The sequence below is a fragment of the Corvus moneduloides genome, chromosome 14 (genome assembly GCF_009650955.1).
Source record: "Corvus moneduloides isolate bCorMon1 chromosome 14, bCorMon1.pri, whole genome shotgun sequence".
NCBI lineage: Eukaryota > Metazoa > Chordata > Aves > Passeriformes > Corvidae > Corvus > Corvus moneduloides.
Window position 1 is genome coordinate 19,983,538 of NC_045489.1, and position 12,560 is coordinate 19,996,097.

The following is a 12,560-nucleotide window of genomic DNA, read 5'->3' on the forward strand; positions in this document are numbered from 1 at the left end:
GGGAAGCCCGCGGGTCCAGGGTTTTACGGGGCTCCTCCATCCATCCCTCCTGTGCCAAACGCCTGCCGGCAGCGCGGGGAGCAGCCCTGGCTACCTACGGGGCCTCCCTGCTCCTCCTTTCCCTCGGCTCCCAACCTCCAGCTGCCACCACCAGCCAGAGGCCAGGGAGGGCTGTGAGGACCAGCTTGTGCCCATCCAAGCCAACGTCCTGTCCCACTTGGGTGACCACCCCATCCCTCCATCCCTCCATCCCGGCACGTGTGAGGCTGGAGCAGCTCTGGAACAGCTCCGATGCCACCAGGCAGGGAATGTCTCCGCCTGCTCTGCTCTAACAGGGACAAACAAACCCCGGCCCCAGCCCCCGGGCGGGATAGACCCAGGGAAGGGTTGGGGTGCTCCCAGGGTTTGGAGGGAAGAGGCTGGATGCCTGACCTTCCCCTTGGAAGTACGGTGTGATGGGGAAGAGGTTTTTCCCCAAAAAACACCTCAGCACAGGAACTGATGAGTTCCATCGAAAGACAAACATCTGAGGGCACATTCCAGGGAGGTTACAGCAGCTCCTGAGCCGCACGCGATGACTTCACGTCCCAGGGGCTGCTGTTTCCTGAGGGAGGGAGCGCCGTGTGGCCAGCACATGTTCGGAGTCAGCAGCGGCCGGAGCCAGCGCCGGGCTGGGCTTGGCTTGAGGGAGCAGCGCGGGGAGCTGAGAGCCGGCCCTGGGACCTCCCCGGGGAGGAGCATCCTGCGCTGACCCAGCTCAGGGCGTCTGCCTTGGCCATCCCATAAAACACGGAAAACAACAAAAATCGCGCGTTCCTCCATCCTGCCTGAAGCGAACCGAGGCGAATCCAAGGGACGGGCTGGGAAATCCCAGACACAGCCCCATGTCCACGTCGGCACCTCCTGCCGGGTTGCCCCCATCCCAGCGCCTCACTGCCAGCACCGGCGGACCCCAACCAGCCCCTCTCTCTCCTGCTCCCCGGCACTTGCTCTGCACCACGGGGCACTGAGGAAACAGATTTCCAGGCTGTGCCTGACCCAGCTCTCCCAGTGCACAGACCAGGAAACATTAGAAGTGAAAAACAACTCCTCAGCCAGGATTGAGGCATTCTTTTCCCCCTGGCTCCCACCCAATTTTCTCTGCACAGTTCCAGTTCTGGTCCTGCCCTGACTCACAGACAAACCTTCTCTCTCCAAAAGAGCAGCCCCAGGCTCCTGGGTTCTGCTTGCTCCTGGTTTCCCTCTGCTCCTCAGCAGAGCTCAGCTGTGCCCCTGCCACATCCCACAGATCAGCACTCAGAGCAGTGGTGCCAGCACAAACATCCATGCCCCAAACAGCAAATCATAGAATCATGGAATGGTTTGGGCTGGAAGAGATCTGAAAGCTCATCCCATTCCACCCCCCTGCCATGGACAGGGACATCTTCCACTAGACCAGGCTGGCACCTTTTTGTTCCCCAGATGTGCCATTTGCAGTTCTTCCCTCCTCACCCGGCTCTGCAGGTCCTGAGCCCTTTCCTGAGAACAACCAGGAGGGCTGAGCTGCCGCGGGATTTTTTTAGACATAGTTACCTCCCTCCCAGCTCAGCGCCCTTCCCAAACTCCAAGGAGGGCATCTCGCTCCGTGCCAGGGCAGGGATGGGGCTCTGGCACTGGGTACACACTGCGCTGGCGGAGAGGCAGGGAAATCAGTCATGGGCCTGGCAGATGCTTCGGGGTGGAAGATCCCCTGCTCTGAGCCCCAGCGGCTCAGAGGAGCCTCTCTGCTTTCCAAACTGCTCCGCATTTCTGTTGTGGAGCAATGGGAATGTGACCCAGCAGCAGGACAGAGCCTGGGGCTCAGCAGGGATGGGCAGCCCTGTGCCCAGGGCAGGAGGGCAGGGTGGGCACGGCCCCCCCAGCAAGGCCTCCAGGAGACGTTCAGCAGCTCTTGACCCCCCCTCCTGCAAACCTGCCCCTCCCTGAGCCTTTGGTGCTGGCCAGAGCTGACATGTGGCCCATCACCTAAACCCGGCTCAGGTCATGTCCCTCCAGTCCTGAGACCTTCTGTTCTTAGCCCAGGCACGCTGGGGTATCCTCGCCTGCGGTCACCCCAGCAGCACCCACACCGTCCTGTGATGGTGGCATGAGGCGCATTCAGGAATCATGGAATGGGCTGGGTGGGAAGGGACCTTAAATCTCACCCAGTGCCACCCCCTGCCATGGGCAGGGACACCTTCCACTGTCCCAGGCTGCTCCAAGCCCCGTCCAACCTGGCCTTGGGCACTGCCAGGGATCCAGGGGCAGCCACAGCTTCCCAGGGCAACCTCCCGGATCGGAATCTGTTCCCAGTATCCCATCTGACCCTGCTCCCTGTCAGAGCGAAGCCATTCCCCTTTGTCGCTATGTACCCGTGAAGGGTCACTCTGGGGCTCCCCGCGGCCCCGCTGCCTCCCGAGCCGCAGTCCCGGGGCCACCATCGCCCCCTCGGTCCCCTCGGTGGCCGCGAGTGGCCCCGCCCCTTCGGCCCCAGGCCACCCCCACCTCCCCACCCCCCGGCCCGCCCCCGCCCGTCCGTCCCGCCGCGCTCGGGCCCGGGGCAGCGGGACCGGGACCGGGCCGGGCCATGGCCCCGCACCCGCCCAGCGCCGGGCACTACCTGCGCTCCGACAGCGGCGGCTCCGCCACGCCTATGCTGGCCGAGGCTCCCGCTCCCGGTGACTGTCCCGGTGCCGGTGCCGGTCCGGACGGCGGCCCCGGTGCGGCGCGGGGGCAGCGGCGGCGGCGGTGCGGGCCGCTGTGGGGCAGCGTGGCCTTCATGGCCATCTTGGCCCTGCAGATCGCCTCCACCACCGTCCTCTTCGTCTACTTCAGCATGGCCATCTCCAAGGTGAGCTTTGTCCCGGACCGGCGGCTGCGGGAGGGCTCTGCCCGCTCCCCGCCCCGCGCCTCTGCCCGCGGGCACGGCAGCGACCAGCGGGTCCAGATGCGGAGTGCGGGGTGGACACTGCCCCAGCTCCCCAGGGAGCCGCGGGTCCAGATGTGGATTGGGGGGTGGACACTGCCCCAGCTCCCCAGGGAGCCGCGGGTCCAGATGTGGACTGGGGGGTGGACACTGCCCAGCTCCCCAGGGAGCCGCGGGTCCAGATATGGATTGGGGGGTGGACACTGCCCCAGCTCCCCAGGGAGCCGCGGGTCCAGATATGGATTGGGGGGTGGACACTGCCCCAGCTCCCCAGGGAGCCGCGGGTCCAGATGTGGATTGGGGGTGGACACTGCCCAAGCCCCGCCCGGAGCTGCAGATCCAGCTGTGCCGGCGGGGGCGGAGGGGTGGGCATTGTCCCACCTCCAGATGTGCAGAGACCGTGCCTTTGTCCTCGGCTCCGCCTGGAGCTGAGGGGTTGCACTGGGAGAGGGGGCTCTGCCCTGGGATCCCATCGGAGCCTCCTGCCCCAGATGGGGATGTGAGGGGACTTCGCTGGGCTCCAGGCCCCACTGACCCCTGCTTCACCTCTCCCTCCCCTCATTCCCATCTTCCCCACACTCCAGGACCTCCAAATCCTCCTCACCCCCTTTGTGAGATGCTGGGACCCCCCATTCCAGCACCCCCCATTCCAGCCGCTCTTTTCTTGCTCCAGTGCAGTTCCACCAACTGTGCTGGGATCCCGCCATTCCCACCTCCCACGGGGTCACTCGGCCAAAACCACTCCCAAGCTTGGCTGCGACGGCTCTGATCCTTTCAACAGCCTCACCAGCCCCTCCCCTCAGCCGCTGATTCTGACCCACAACAACCCCCAAGCAGCCAGGCAGGAGATCCATGGGCAGAGGGAAATTCGGGGCTGGCAGCAGCTCCATGGAAGCCACCCTCATCACTGAGGCTGCGGCAAAAAAAAGGGTCCTGCAGTGCCAGACATTCCACAAATCACACCAGAGACGGGGAAAAAGGAAAAGCCCTGCCCACGGACGCAGAGGGAATAAACAGCCTGTCTGGATCCAGCGGAGCATCCTTTGGAGTGGGCTCCAGCCCTCCTGCGGGCTTTGTCTCCATCCCTGGGTCACACGAGGTCCCGCTGAGAGGGATTTACATGAAAGGCGGGGAGAGGAGGGGAACGGGGAGACACAGCCCCAGGGAAGAGGTGGAGGGAGGAGAAAACCGCTGTAGTGGAACAATTTGGGCTAATTTCAGCGGCCGGTCACCGGATCTGTGCTGGGAATACAGAGTCAGGCTCCTGGAGACCCTTTAGGCCCTGGAAGGGGCTTTGAGCTCTCCCTGGAGCCTTCCCTTCTCCAAGTGAGCACCCCCAGCCCTCCCAGCCTGGCTCCAGAGCGGCTCCAGCCCTGGAGCAGCTCCGTGGCTTTCTCTGGAGCCGCTCCAGCAGCTCCGTGCCGGGCTGGCCCCGGTCCCGGGACGGGCACACGCCGCAGCCAGCCCGGACACGCACCCGCCGCGGGCATTCCAAGGGAACAGCCCCATCCCGGGGGATTCACGGCCTTGAAGCACCCGGCACACGCACCTGGGCGGGCAGGCGTGTGCAGGAACAGCCGGCAGCCCTCCCGCAGCCCGTCCGCGGGGAGCGGCCGGGGCAGGGTTAGGGGGGAGACATGAACCCAAACCCTTTCAATCTGACCTCACACAGCTGTCCTGTGGATGCAGAGGCTATGTTGATCCCAGTATCCTGTGGATGCAGAGGCTGTGTTGATCCCAGTATCCTGTGGATCCAGAGGCTGCATGAATTCCGGTATTCTGTTGATATAGAGGCACATCCACACATAGATGGGATATAGATCCCAGACCTGAGCACATCCTGGTCGGAGGCAGCACGTACCCAGCTGTGGTGGGCAGGGGTCTGGGGGTCTCGGAACAAACCAGGATGTGGGGGACACGTGGGGCACTGGAGGTGGCCAAGCCCCAGGTGACCACGGGGCCACCCAAGGACTCCTGGGTCTGTCCTGGGACCTGGGAAGTGCCCAGGTGATAGAGGGAGGGTGGCCAAGGTGCCGTGTGTTCATTACCAGCTCCTGGCACAGTGATTGCAGGGCAGCCATCCCATCTGTGCCTCAGTTTCCCTGGACAGCATCAGGGTGTGGTGTGACCCTATGATCAGGGGTGACAGTCACCACGGCCACGCCACGGCCAGAGTGGAGCTGGGACAGCCCTGGGACAGGCCCAAGGAGGGGAGACTTCCCAGCACAGGGAAGTGCCCGAGCCCTGCCTGGGCTGCCCTGGCACTGCTCAGGGTCTGGGCTCAGCAGCTGGAAGGGCTGAGCTGTGCCAGAGCCTGTTTGGCAATCCCAGCTCAGCTCGGGGAGCAGCAGGAGTGTGGCCCTGGCTGCCTGGGCAGGTCCAGCCTCCAGCAGCAGCTCCGAGCCAAGGCAGCTCCTGGCCCTGAGCAGTGAGCACATCCTGCAGCTGGAGGAGCCTCATTCCCCCTGGGATAGGGAGGAAGAGGTGAAGGAGATGGATAGTGGGAATTTGGGGTTCTTTACTTGGTGCTCTGTGGCTTGCCAGTGTCCTTGGGTCCTGCTCCTCTTCTTCCTCCCACTTGGTGCTGGAATTCTGTGAAAGGGGCTGGCATGCTTCCCAAAGCGCTGGGATGGTCTCCCAGGGATCGCAGGAGGACAGGATGAGATTTAACCTGTTCAATTCACAAAAAACAGATTTTTGGCTGAACTTGGATCCACCCAAGCCTCCTCCTGCCCCCTCCATCCCACACAGGAGACACAGCCGGGTTTGCATCCCGGTGGTGCTGCCTGGCCCAGCACCAGCTCTGGGATCGGGGTCATTCTCTGAGCACCCAGGATGCCGGAGGAGCTGAGCAGCTGCCCCACACCCACACCCCAGTGGGATCCCGGCTGCTCCCTCCGTCTGTCCCAGTTTGAATCCCGCTTTGTTTCCATCCCAGCTGAAATCCCAGGCTCCGGGCAGCGCGGAGGAGCTGCGCTGTCTGCAGGCGCTCAATCAGCAGCCCGAGGGCTCCAGCCTGGAGGAGCTGAGCAGCAGCCAGGGCTGCCTCAGGCTGGCCAGCACCATCAAAGCCTACGTGGCCACGGTGAGCCCGGGACCGGGGGAGGATGGGAGAGCTCCTGGTTGTCCCCGTGCCTCAGTTTCCCCATCCACCTCCCCAGAGCCGTGGGAGGGGGAATGGCCAGAGTGGTTTAAGGTGGGAGTAGGACTCAGACCCCACCCTGGTGGGGCCCAGAGGCAGCGGGACAGGGAAGGTGAGGGAGGCTTGGAGGAGGAGCTCAGGCATGGGGACCCCCGTGTCACCTGTAACCGGGGCACTTTCTCTTCTCCGTGGCGCAGGTGACGGAGAGCATCATCCGCAGGAGCGCGGTGAAGGGTGAGTCCCTCCGGGGCCAGCTCTGGGGCTGCAGCCAGAGCCTGATCCACAGGAGCTGTGGCCCATGGGAGCCGTGGTCCAGGGAGGCCAGCAGGGCGTGGGGGGCCGGTCACTCCTGGGACACACGGCGGTGCTGTGAGCTGGGGCAGGAGAGGGGAGAGCCAGGATTGTCACTGGCCGTGACAGGCACACGTGCTGGGAATGGGCTGGGGGACAGCCACGTCCGTTTGTCCGGAGGCTGGGGAAGCAGGGCCGTGGCACAGCACAGATGTGTTGGTTGATGATTGACCAGACATTTCTGTCCCTCAGGAACCTTTTGCGCTGGTAGGTCTGTGGGGCATTCCCTGGCCCTGCTGGCATGGGGCCGGGTGTCCCCACACTGTCCTTACAGCATCTGTCCCTTCCCTGCAGAGGCCTGGCGGAGCTATTTCAACACCTCAGAGGGGCAGCCTCCTCCCAAAATAGCCGGGAAACCCTCGGCACATCTCACCCTCCGCCCACAGAGCCTGGCTCAGGATGGTGAGTTGGGAAACCCCTCTGGGCACTGCTGGGTCTCCAAGATGGGAATGGGAGAGATCAAAGGGCAGGGGACCAGGATGGAGGAGGAGTTGGGTGGCCCATGGGGAGAGATGTCTCTTGTTCACTCCAAGACCACCGAGCTCCATCGCTCCAAGCTGGATGACTGGGAAAGAGTCGGAGCCACCCTGTCCCCTCCGTCCGACCCTGCCAGGTCGCTCCCCTCAGCGGCTCTCCCTTCCCGCAGGACGCTCCCAGCGCTTCGGGAACCTGTCGCAGTCGTGCCGCCACGCCATCACGCACTGGGGGCCCAGCAGCCTGCAGTCCCACGTGCAGAACATGACGTACCGGGCGGGGCGGCTGCGGGTGGAGCAGCCGGGCAAGTACTACGTGTACTCCCAGATCTATTTCCGCTACCGCGGTGCCGGCGCCTCGGGCCCGCAGCTCGTGCAGTGCATCCAGTGGCAGCCGGCCCACAGCCCGCCCGTGCTGCTGCTCAAGGGCGTGGGCACCAAGTGCTGGGCGCCCGAGGCCGACTACGGGCTCCACGCGCTCTACCAGGGGGGACTCTTCGAGCTCCAGGCCGGTGATGAGCTCTTCGTCTCCGTCTCCTCCTTGGCCATCGACTACAACGATGCAGCAGCCAGCTACTTCGGGGCCTTCCGGCTCGACCTGTGACCCCCTCCGCTCCCACCTGTCCCACGTGGCCCCTGGATACGGCCAGTGGCCCGGGGGTGGCACAGGGTCCTTCTTGCTGGGTGTTGTCTCTCGTGGTGAGGGATGAGCCAAGAAGGGCACCAGGGTGGCTGCCCACGGGGACCTGCTGTGCTCGGTGCCACCTCCAGGTGGGAGGAAGCCGGTGACCCAGGAAGGGTGTCCGAGGACCTACAGGGGACGTGCACGATGGGGGACATCGCAGCCCTGGTGACCCAGCACCTCCCAACGGCTCCCTGCAGCAGGAAAGGCACCAGGGCCACATCTGCCAGACAAAGTGTCCCCATGGCAGGGTGACACCCACGGGTCTGACCCCGCCTTGGGCAGGGCTGGGGGTGCCAGGGACCCGGGGCTGGAGGCACCCCCAGGGCACAGGACTGGCACCCCTGGGGCACATCTTGGGCACGGGGCAGGTCCAGTGTTGGTCTCTGGAAAGGAACGAAGGAGTTTCAGTCTGGGAGATCAAAGCCTGGAGAACACCAGCAATGGCTCCAGGGAGGGCAAAGGGCAGGACCTTGACACCGGAGCAGTCCTGGCACCACACCCGGCACGTGGCACTGGGGCACGTGGTGACCGAGCCAGGCTGTGCAGGACCAGGACCTTGGCACAGCTGCTGACCAAGCACCTCTCCCCGTGGGGATTTGCTCCCCCCCAGCCCTCATGGACCAGCACAGCCCCCACTTCCTCACATCTCCTGCCCTGGCAATCCCTGCAGGATTCCAGCTCTGGGTGAGCCCGGTGGTCACAGCAGGACCTTGGGGGGACCAAACCAGCCCCAGGGTGATGGAGCCACCCCAGAGGCCAAAGGTGGGTTTGGGCAGGGCAGAGCAGGGCCCAGCTGGCTCAGCCCGTGGACACTGGGGGGGCACAGCCCCCTTTTCTAACCACCCCTGTACTCTCTGTATCCGACTAAGACTGTGGGGATTCATGGACAGTGGCAGCGTGGGCTGCCACAAGCGCGGGGCTCCCAGGAAGGACAGAATAAAGCCTTGTACTCCAGCACCGGCCTGGCCCCTTTGCACCCAGGACACAGCCCCGGGCAGGGTGGACACGGAGCCAGGGGGAGCAGCTCGCACATCCCCCCACACCCCCAGGTGCTGGGCATTCCCACTCCCCGGCCCCCATCTCCTGCAGGCTCCCCATCCAGGGGGCTTGGTACAACCCCCACAGGGCACGGTGCCACCCTGGCACCTGCACACCAACACCTGGACCAGCCCCAGATGCAAGGGAAGATTCCCCAGCTCATCCAGAACCTCCAGAAACTCATCCAAAGCCCAAGAGCACTGAGAGCACCGAGAGCACCCTCCTGCAGCCTCCAGAGGGGTGACAGGGCTGATCCCCCCATGGCAGGGGCTCTGTTTTCCCAGTCCCCGTGGAGAGACGGAGGGAGCTGAGCCGAGCTCTGGCTTGGCAGCCCTTGGCCCTGGAGCACGCTGGGCCCCTGCCCAAAGCAAACAAAGCACTCCAAACCCCTCCATTCCAAAACCATCCCTTTTCCTCCACCTCTCATCCCACCTCCTGCTGTCCCAACCACCCTGGTGACCCACAACAGGGCCCGTGACATCCTCAGGTCTCAAACACCCCCAGGGAGCACCGAGCTCATCCCACCTCTGGCAGCAGCCAGGGGAGCGCAGGGCTGACCCCGGGGATCTGGGGCTGCAGGAAACGCAGCAGGTGGTTCCGGCGTTTCCTTGGAAAGGGAGTTTAAAGGGACACGGCCGATGGAGCCGGCAGAGGTTGTGTGTGCCGGGGAGGAAGCAGGGAAAGCAGCTCCGTGTGCGTGAGCGGGGAGAGCCGGGCTCGGCGCCAGCGGGCACTGGCCCACCCCACTTTCCTGGAAAGGAGAGGGCTCGGGGGTGGGTGGATGGGAGAGGGAGAACTGCAGCAGCATCAGGGCAAAGAGCAGCCTCGCCCTGTCTGGGGAGAGCCCCAGGCCTGGAATTCCTCACTTCGAGGACCTGGCACAGGTTAGCCCGAGCAGCCTCAGCCCCTGAGGCCCCTCTGCCTCTCGCATCGTGCTCCCGGTCCTGCTGCTTCCAGGAGAAGGGCTGGACATCCCCAGCCTGGCCAGGGCCATGCTCCCACCTGAACAAGTGGATCGGCCACCAGCAGCAGATTCCAGCAGCAGGAGAACCCGGCCTCCACAGAAACTGCCTGAGGCACCTGTGCCAACACTGCCTGTCCCAGGATGGGCTCCAGGAAAGAGGAACAAAGTGTGGAAAGACCTGGATGAGGACACAACACTTTTCTCTGGCTGAGGAAACAAAACCTGGTGCGCAAATGGAGCAAAGCACTGGAGATTTCTCATACAACTTTTCTGTTATTGTTAAAACTGTTTATTAAAAATTACAACTCCCTATTTTACCGTGAGCATCGCTGACAAGTTCACTGTAGCTCCTACTAGAAAGCGAAGTCCGTGGTCCCTAAACCAACTCTGCATCCCCACACACAGCCTCCTCTGCCAGCACCTCCCTCAGGCTGGGGAGAGCCACAGGAAAAAGCAACATAATCCCCCAAAACCGAGAGCTCCAGCCCCCAGGCAGCACAGTGACAGTGTCCCTACAGTGACAACTCCAGAACCTCCCGGCCCTGCCTCAACGGCCTGAGGCTGAAGGAGACAGGGTCAGAGGGGATACTGGGGAGAAATTCCCTGGGAGGGTGGGCAGGCCCTGGCACAGGGTGCCCAGAGCAGCTGGGGCTGCCCCTGGATCCCTGGCAGTGCCCAAGGCCAGGCTGGACATTGGGGCTTGGAGCAGCCTGGGACAGTGGGAGGTGTCCCTGCCATGGCAGGGGTGGAACCGGGCAAACTCTATGGTCCTTCCAACCCAAACCATTCCAGAATTCTGTGATTCCCTCATGCTCTAACCCAGACTGGGAGGTGGGTGGGGACTGCACACTAATAACATCTCCACAGTGACCTGATTTCCCATGGCCTCGCCATGTGGACTCAATCCAGACACAAAGTGCTTCCTGCAGCCGCTGCCAAAGGACCCTCTTATCTCCACTGCCGAGGAGCTGCTTTAGCCCAGCACAGAGATGCCCAACCCAGGGCGTGCACAGCCCTGAGCCTTCGTCTCTAAATAAATCCTGGGGCTAAAAGCTCTTTTTTCCCCTCTTTGTTGTTATGAACCAGCTCATCGCTGCCTCCAAGTCTCCATCCCTGCCCAGACACGATCTCGTTTTACTTTCAAGTCCCCAGCCTGGCCCGAGTTCCCAGCAGGGAGAGGAAATCCACGCCGAGTCCACGTCAAGGCGGCAGGAAATCATTCCTTGGGACTTTGTAAATAAAGCACACAAAGAGAGGCAGCGGGGTGTGACCCCGGCAGCGCCCCCCGCTCTGCCCCAGGGCACCTCCCCAGCCACCGCTCCCCCCAGGCGGGAATTCCGCCCGAAAATGGGGGAACAAAACCGGAACCTCTTTCCTACAGCACGAAGGGTTCGTGGAGCTGCGGGACGCTCCCTAAACCCTCGGGCAAACATTAATGCTGGGGCGCTGTGAGCGAGCAGAGGGGACGCGGGGCTGCTGCAGGCGGGGCTCAGCTCATCCCTGGGGAATCGCAGCTGCTTTGGGTCAGGAGGACCTCAAAGGCCATTTAGCGCAATCCCACCCCAGATCTGCTCCCAGCCCCTTTCCCGCGGTCCCACGGACACCCCAAAGGAAAGAAGGGGATTTCTCTCCCTTTCCAGGACCGGTTGTCCTTCCCGGAGCAGCCTCTGGAGCAGCCCGGGCGCGGCGGGGCCGGAGGCAGCAGCGGGGCCGTTCCCCGGTTCCCTCTCGGGCTCTGCCCGGGGCTGAGCCAGCCCCAGCCCGGCTCACGGGCCCCCGCACGGCTCACACGCGGCTTTCCCCGCTTATTCCCCCATGAGAGAAGCAGGAAAAAATAATTCCACTTTTTAAGAAAACTCCTCATTTTGTGTCCTGTTCAAACCCCTGCACGGCCCCACAGAACCGGCATCAGACTGGTTTGGGGTGGGACCTTAAAGATCAGCTCGCTGGGAGGCTCAAAGGCGGCTCCCCCCACTCCCATCCCGCCCCTCCAAGTGCATCCAGCCCTCGCCCCAGAGAGCTCCCCAGCATCCCCAGGATATTGCAGCGCCCCGGTCCTTCGGGCCACCCATCCAGCGCAGGGACCTCTCCAGCCCTGTCCTGCCTCCCCGTCTGTCGCTGGAGGGGGCTCCTCCTGGAGTGAAGAACCGGACAGGGCAAAACCCTTCTCAGGAGCGGGAAGTTTGGCACCGTGAGGATCCCGCCCGCACCTAAAGCGAGCCTCCCCACAGCTCAGCCCTACCGGGCTTTTCCTGCCGTTCCCACTCTCACCCTCCCAGACAGGACTTTCTCCAGGACACCTCTCCCACTGACAAAACGACCCATGGGACAGACACAGCACCAGCTGAGGAGAGCGAGGAGCTGCTGGCAGGTGTTTCCTGCCCCGGGCTCCCATCCCCAGACAGCAGAGCAGCTGCAATTCCCTCTGACAGCTGCTCCCTGCCCTCCCGCTTCCCCAGGAGCAGCTGGGATGAGCCACCCGCCAGCTGGGCCGTTCCATCTGGGATGACCCTGCACACGGGTTTCCCTTTTGGCACCTTACCTTCGCACTGGGCTGCTGCTGCCTTCCCCCAAGGAGAGCAATCCACTCATGGATCACGGATCTAATTGAAGCAGGACCACATTTCTCAGGCTGGGACCCTCCTGAGGATGGTAAGGTGAGGAGACAAATAGAAAAGCTTTGTGTTTCTGGTAGCCCAGGTGTGCCACAGGGAAAAGAAGCCAGTACAGGACAGGCATCCCCAGAAAGGGGACATGGCAGCTTCTTCCCTGGACTCAGCCCCAGATCGCAGGAGCATCCATCTGCCCCCCAAACAGAACAAAAAAAGGCATTGAAAGGCAAAGCTGCCCCTGGCACAGGCTGAGGCAGCACTCGAAGAATTCCAACCATCTCCTGCTGCCCAGAACCACCACAGACCAGCCCAGGCATTTATTTTCCAAGGAGATGGAACTGGATCCATCGG

The 12,560-nt window shown here is 63.4% G+C and overlaps 1 protein-coding gene across 1 annotated transcript; it reads left to right on the top strand.

Annotated features, from left to right (window-relative positions):
* The first annotated feature begins 2,549 nt into the window (after window positions 1-2,549).
* On the top strand, window positions 2,550-8,552 carry LOC116451019 (tumor necrosis factor ligand superfamily member 10-like). Its single transcript, XM_032124114.1, has 5 exons — window positions 2,550-2,869; window positions 5,883-6,029; window positions 6,284-6,320; window positions 6,732-6,839; window positions 7,084-8,552. Exons 1-5 carry the CDS (start codon window positions 2,606-2,608, stop codon window positions 7,512-7,514), a joined length of 987 nt encoding a protein of 328 aa, XP_031980005.1. The 5' UTR covers window positions 2,550-2,605; the 3' UTR covers window positions 7,515-8,552.
* The last annotated feature ends 4,008 nt before the right edge of the window (window positions 8,553-12,560 follow it).

What these genes read in the sequence shown, in the direction of transcription:
- LOC116451019 (XM_032124114.1), top strand. Translation starts at nt 2,606, where the DNA reads ATGGCCCCGCACCCGCCCAGCGCCGGGCACTACCTGCGCTCCGACAGC. An exon ending in CCGCAGGAGCGCGGTGAAGG is followed by an intron (nt 6,321 to 6,731) that starts GTGAGTCCCTCC and finishes CCTTCCCTGCAG; the next exon opens with AGGCCTGGCGGAGCTATTTC. An exon ending in ACAGAGCCTGGCTCAGGATG is followed by an intron (nt 6,840 to 7,083) that starts GTGAGTTGGGAA and finishes CCCTTCCCGCAG; the next exon opens with GACGCTCCCAGCGCTTCGGG.